The following is a 6,624-nucleotide window of genomic DNA, read 5'->3' as shown; positions in this document are numbered from 1 at the left end:
CTGCAGAGAAAGAGGCTTGTGGGCTGTGGGGCACGGTCTGTCTCCACCAGGGGCACGTGGGACAGCTGTTTCCCCCTCCCCCGCTTCATTCTTCGAGAAGAATTTAGGCAACACTTTGATCAAAAACTAGAGGGCTTGGGGTATTGTCTTGTTTGACATAAGAACACAGCTGTGGGGAGTGTCTAAATACTGAACACGCTGGTGGAAACCCAAAGCACCTTAGCTTACCTCTTGCCCACAGAAGCTTAGAGTTCAGCTGAGACAGGACATGTTTAAAAGACTGCCACAGAAAATAGAATTCAGGGTAGAAGTTTCCAGAAATGAAGGTCTAAACCAGCACCTCCCAATGGAACTTTGTGCAATAATGGAAATGTTCTATATCTGCCCTGGCAATAAGGTAACCACTATTCCTAGCAGATGCAACAGAAAGACTGATTTTTAGTTTTATTTAATTTTAATTAATTGGAATTTAAATACCCACACACTTCTAGTAGTTTTGTATGGACAACACATCAGTCACGTTAGAGCTTCAGCGTTTCCTAGGTGTGTCCCTTCTTTAAAAGGCAAATGAAGATGCCATCCTTTGATTCTCCTAGGCAGACACAAATGTTGATGCCCATAGGTCTTTTTTCTTCCTATTTCTTTAATGATGGAACCTGTGGTCACATAAATGGTTCAAAAGCTTTGACAGTGGGAATGACTGACCTATTCCCACTCAGGGAATGTGTAAAAGTCTTTAAATAGTAAAATAATGGAGAAACATTGTGTGGAGAGAAAAAAACACCGTTGGTTCTCTGAAAGAAGCTTGTGATGTTAGTATGGCATTGTTTATAAGATGTGGGTGATAAATATAAAGTACATATATAACCCTTGGTTAGCAGTGTTCTGGGAGAAAAGTGCTCTGTGGCCAAATAACTGGGAAACCCTGAGTCGTGAGTACATCTTGGAACGACATGCTCATGTGCATTGTGAAGCTAAGTGGGGCAGTGGGAGAGAGGCTGCCATGGGCTGAATTGTGTCTCCCCCTCATTCGTATGTTTTAAGTCCTAATCCCCAGCATCTCAGAATGTGACTGTGTTTGGAGATAGGGCCTTTAATGAGGTCATTGAATTAAAATGAGGTCATCAGGGTGGACCTTAATCCAGTAAGATAGGTGTCCTCATAAGAAGAGGAGATTAGGACACAGAAACAGAGGGAAGACCATAGGAGGACACAGGAAAAAGGTAGATATCTACAAGCCAAGGAGAGGGCTCAGGAGAAACCAACCCTGCCAACATCTTGATCTCAGACTTCTAGCCTCCAGGACTGTGGAAAATAAATTTCCTTTGTTTAAGCCCCCCCAGTCTCTAGGTTTTGTTATGGCAGCCCTAGCAAACTAATGCAGGGGTCATGTGGAACTTTCTTCATAGGTGACCACAGGAATCCCTAGGTGTCCTCACCCCCCTACTCGCACCCCTTCTTTTTCTGCAAAGCATCTTGGGAAACAGCCATTGGAGAAATTCTAGGACTCCTGCAAGGGTGTTGTGAAAATGTTCATCGGGTTATGAAACTCCTCTTAGGAAGAGAGCCGTATTTTTAGCAATAGTTGGGCTTATCCTGAGCAATTAAACATTTTTTCTTTAAACTTCTCAACACTGAAATGTGTAGGTTACGTATCTTTTTAGTCCTAAAGCACCAGCTGAGGTATGTGGCATACACAGAGTAAGTGCATAGTGAATGAATGATAATAAGCTTTCTTTTGTAATAATCTGACAGCTTGTCCCTGCCTGGAGCAACAGTAATTTAAGGAATGGAGTCATTACAAAGGTTGTTGCCGTGTACAAACTTCGAACAGTTAAAATCTCTAAACAAACTGATTTTCATTACAAGTGACAGAAATGAGCTTGTCAAGGAAAACTGGGCAATTTTAGGCTCTGCTTGGCTGGGTCACCTGGCTGCTGTCCAACTCTTTGAAGCCCTGTCTTAGGAGATAATGTTCAAGAAATCTGAGACGGGCTAGTAAAATACGAGGAAGACAGCCCAGAAAACATGCAGGTTTCTAACAGATGCTAAGAGCATCAAGACACAGGGTATTGACCTTACACTCACCACCTTCTGTTTTAAAAGGTTTGGTGACACTGGCCATGGAGGAGACTCTAGCCTGGGTCTGGGCTCAGGTTTGCAGGTGGTTTCCAGTTTGAGGGACGGGACTGGTTGACGGTGACTGGGGGGACTCTGGGGGTTTACCACCTGGCTCTCTCTCCTGGATCCTTCGGTTCTAAGTTCCTCCTGTTCTGGGGATGCTTCATGCCTCCCTGCGGGAGGAAATGAACTTGCCTGGGACAAACCTCTTGGTAGTCAGTCCCCTCCTCATGACATTTAAGGAGAACGCTCAGACGGCATTTGGCCCCTTCTCAAAGCGGGGTTCTTCTCACTGTGCTCTCTCCCTTCTCGGCCAAAACCCCCTTTTTTCCTTCCTCAAGGACAGGTCCTCTCCCTGTACCTCTCCATCTCCTTTATAACCTTCATGTCCCACAATCTCTCAGGGCCCTGCATTACCAAAGTTATTGTTTCACCCAAGATTTGCTCCTGTCCAGATTAAATACTGAATAAATAACCAAATCTGCAATCTGCCCTGGCTACCTTCTATGAGGTTGGAACCACTGGGGTTATGGTTTCCAACTCAAAACCTCTCAGATGACTCACTGGCCCAGGAAAATTCCACAATAAAAAGTTTAAGTCGATACCCCCATGCCTTTATTTCCCTGATTTGCAAACTGCATACAAGCCAGAACTATCCATTGTTAGAGAAGAAAAGTTTTCTGGCCAAGGACTAAATACTGGAAGCATGGCCATTTATATTCTATTTCTAATCTTTATCTAAATGCCTAATTTGCACACTTAGTTAACTTTTCATTCTCAATCGAATGGCATTTTGTGGAACATTTTTTATGTGTTTTATATTTTATGGCCTTGCAAGATGCTCCTCCAAAAAGTAAGTCCTTGATCTACTACAGTTTCCCTTATTGAAGAGATTCGCAGTGTGCATCAGCACAGCAAAGGTTCTGAGAAGACTTACAACCGAGAAACCTGTCTCACTTTATTCAACACAGCATTTCCCAGATTGACTCACTGCAGAGCCCTTTCCCAGCACTACTCGTTATGTCCCGGGGGATGCTTGTTCCTCAGAATTCACTTTGCGACTTGATTTCTTGCCCTTGTTACTTTCTCACTCAATATAAGATTAAGAGAAAACAGGGAGCATGGTGGGAGGAGGGTAGAGACATGGGTTCCATCGAGTCAAGCTGAGGATCTGATCCCGATGGGAATGCGTGCCAACTGGACTGTCCCTGCTGCAGACTGGGCTGATTCCCAGTTCTGCAGAGCACAGTTGACGTGTACCACGTGCTATCTGGGTATTATTGGAACATGCCCTTGGGTATGTCATGGTATATAATCGTTTCTAGTAAAACTCCTAGCCATTACACACTGGGTTATTCAAAAGAGAAAAACAGATAAGTAAATGTAAAAATTTACCAATTAATCCATTTGGGTGAAGAGTATGTGGAGTTACTTGTACAATTCTTTTACTTTTTTATGTAAATTTGAAATCATCTCAAAATAAAAAGGAAAAGGAAAAAAATAGGATATGTCTGAATTTGAGCAGGTCCATTTTCACGTTAACCTTAGTCTCTTAGAGTTGAATGGAGAATAAGGGCTGAAAGGATGACCCAGTGTGAGAGCTGGTGTTCCAGACTCTGCTGAAGGACTCTTTCCTTCTGGGAAAATACAAGTGACAGGGTCTGATTTGTCTCAGTACCAGTTTTGCTTGTAAGCTGTGTGACCTGAGATGACATGTCTAACCTCTCTGAACCTCAGGGTGCTTGGCTGTAAGATAAAGTAACATTACCTTCTCTTATCTCATAATTGGAAGGGAGAATGAATGAGATCATGAAAGAGTAAGTAATTTCCAAATTGCAAAGAACAGTTTAACCGTAATGTGATAGGAAAACAAAGGTTAATAAATTTGCTTACCAAAAACAAATCCCGGATAAAGAACTTCGCTCTTGTAACTTTGGGATCTTCTCCTGCATCTGGTGTTGCTGTAGAAATTAAAAATAGACTTTTAAGTAATGTGAAACAGAGATACAACTCTATGAAAATATAAAAGGAATGATAAAGTTAGACTGAGGTATACTCATAGCATTAAAAGACTTGTATAACAAAGCAAAAAACTAAAATGTCATTTTTATTTTAATTTTCTCCTCCCAAATAATTTTAATTTAACAGAGCTCTGATAAAACTTTTTTATTTTTATTTTTTGGTGGTGGGGGATAACTTCCACTCAAGTAAAACGAAAGTATCTCATTGAACATGGACTAAGCCCACAGCTGTCTCCTTCACCTTCAGGGCTCTCTGGAGGAAAGAAGACCTGGCAGCCTACCAGAAGCAGGGCGCCAGAACTGTAGCTGTGGCTTCTGCTGAGGTTCTGCCCATCAGGGCTGCATTCTCATTCCATCAGCCTTATTCTTAGAAAGAACCCCTCTTACTGTTTCTACTACAGACTAGGGCATCTGCAGCTTCTAATTAAAATCAACTACAGCGGCCATTCTGACGCTAGGCCCTTCCCAAGACTTTTTCCCATGCAGATTCTAAGTTCACAGGATCATTGAATAGTTTCTGCAACCCTGTGAGATCTATTTTCCTAAACTTTAGGCTTCATGTCTGCATGTTCTCATCACTTTCTTCCTCCTGTGTTGCAACTACTGTGACTAGGTCCTCACTTCCATGGAGCAGGCAGTAGGGAGCTCTGCAGGCGCGGAGTCAGGCCTGGCCTGGAGGCCTGCCAGGCTTGGCCAGGGCAGGTGCCTGGGGAGGCCCAGTGTAGAGGGAAGAGAGGAGTGGGCAGGGGGAAGAGCACAGTGTGACTGAGGGGGAGAAGGAGGAGACCAGTGACACTGAGGGGGAGGGGGAGGAGACCAGTGACACTGAGGGGAGGGGGAGGGAGGAGACCAGTGTGACTGAGGGGAGAAGGAGGAGACCAGTGACACTGAGGGGAGGGAGGAGACCAGTGTGACTGAGGGGAGGGAGGAGACCAGTGTGACTGAGGGGAGGGAGGAGACCAGTGACACTGAGGGGAGGGGAGGAGGAGACCAGTGTGACTGAGGAGGAGACCAGTGACACTGAGGGGAGGGAGGGAGGAGACCAGTGTGACTGAGGGGAGGGAGGAGACCAGTGACACTGAGGGGAGGGAGGAGACCAGTGTGACTGAGGGGAGAAGGAGGAGACCAGTGACACTGAGGGGAGGAGGAGACCAATGTCACTGAGGGGAGGGAGGAGACCAGTGTGACTGAGGGGAGAAGGAGGAGACCAGTGACACTGAGGGGGAGGGGGAGGAGACCAATGTCACTGAGGGGGAGGGGGAGGAGACCAGTGTGACTGAGGGGGAGAAGGAGGAGACCAGTGACACTGAGGGGGAGGGAGAGGAGACCAGTGTGACTGAGGGGGAGAAGGAGGAGACCAGTGACACTGAGGGGAGGGGAGGAGACCAATGTCACTGAGGGGAGGGGGAGGAGACCAGTGTGACTGAGGGGGAGAAGGAGGAGACCAGTGACACTGAGGGGGAGGGGGAGGAGACCAATGTCACTGAGGGGGAGGGGGAGGAGACCAGTGTGACTGAGGGGGAGAAGGAGGAGACCAGTGACACTGAGGGGGAGGGGGAACAGCACAGTGATACTGAGGGTGGGGGAGGAGATCAGTGTCACTGAGGGTGGAGGGAGAAGCACAGTGTCACTGAGGGTAAAGGGTGGAGTACTATATTGCTGAGATTGGGGAAGCACAGCTTCTATTTCCTGGACAGGTCAGGTTTGGCCTCAGCTTGTGGTGAGATTCAGTCAGTGTTGGTAGGGATCAAAAGCAGGGTTGTGGTTGTGTTTCAGAAAGGTAACTGCAGAAGTTCTGAGGATGTTCTGTAAAGTTGAGTGACCAAAACTAGGAAGCCTGGGCAGGAAACTGCACTGGCCAGATCCATAGCTGAGATGAGTGGGGAATAAGGGTCAGGACCAAGGCCGTGAAGAGGAAAAGAAGGAAGAGCAGGCGCAGTGGACATTTTGGAGGCAAGCTCCACAGAGCTTTGAGTATTGACAGGGTGAGGGGATGGGGGGCACTGGTGCCTGAGAAAGTTAAAGAAGACTCTGTTGCTGGCAGATAGGTAATCCAGCAACAGAGAGGACTACACAGCAGTGCTCTGAAGATTTCCCTTAGGCAGGTGGCACACTGCCTTAGCCTTGGAAAGCACACCCCGAGACTGGCTGAGATTAGTGCAAAGAGGATGATGAATTTTCTTATCTTCTTAACTAGGGTTTCTAGGAAAATCCCTTTTATTCTGCTTTATCTAGTTTGGGATTCAAATTTAAGAAGTGGTGCTATTTTGCTGTAAACCTACATCCTACAAGACTCTGGTGGCCCAGTATCTACTCAAAACTGAAGAGCAGCGGTTGGAACTGGGGTTACCAACTCTTCCAGGTTTGCCCGAACAGGACCTTCCTGGCTTTAGCACTGAATGTCCCATGTCCCAGGAACCCCCGCAGATGGTTGGTCACCCTAATGGAAGTCACCAGTGTTGTAGCCAAAGTCATTACTGGA

The 6,624-nt window shown here is 46.2% G+C and overlaps 1 protein-coding gene across 6 annotated transcripts in view; it reads right to left on the bottom strand.

Moving 5' to 3' along the window:
• Nucleotides 1–6,624, bottom strand: part of GNAL (G protein subunit alpha L) — a 202,107-nt gene that overhangs the window by 4,010 nt on the left and 191,473 nt on the right. For 5 of the 6 annotated variants that reach the window (XM_019711346.2, XM_074340381.1, XM_019711349.2 and 2 more), the window contains one exon: nucleotides 4,015–4,082. In XM_019711346.2, the coding sequence (XP_019566905.2) occupies nucleotides 4,015–4,082 (68 nt within the window). Of the gene's footprint in view, nucleotides 1–18; nucleotides 657–4,014; nucleotides 4,083–6,624 lie in introns of those variants that run through there. The other variant, XM_019711347.2, reaches the window with a different exon arrangement.

This window comes from Rhinolophus sinicus, linkage group LG09 (genome assembly GCF_036562045.2).
Source record: "Rhinolophus sinicus isolate RSC01 linkage group LG09, ASM3656204v1, whole genome shotgun sequence".
Classification (NCBI taxonomy): domain Eukaryota; kingdom Metazoa; phylum Chordata; class Mammalia; order Chiroptera; family Rhinolophidae; genus Rhinolophus; species Rhinolophus sinicus.
This window is presented reverse-complemented; position numbering and strand designations above follow the sequence as displayed.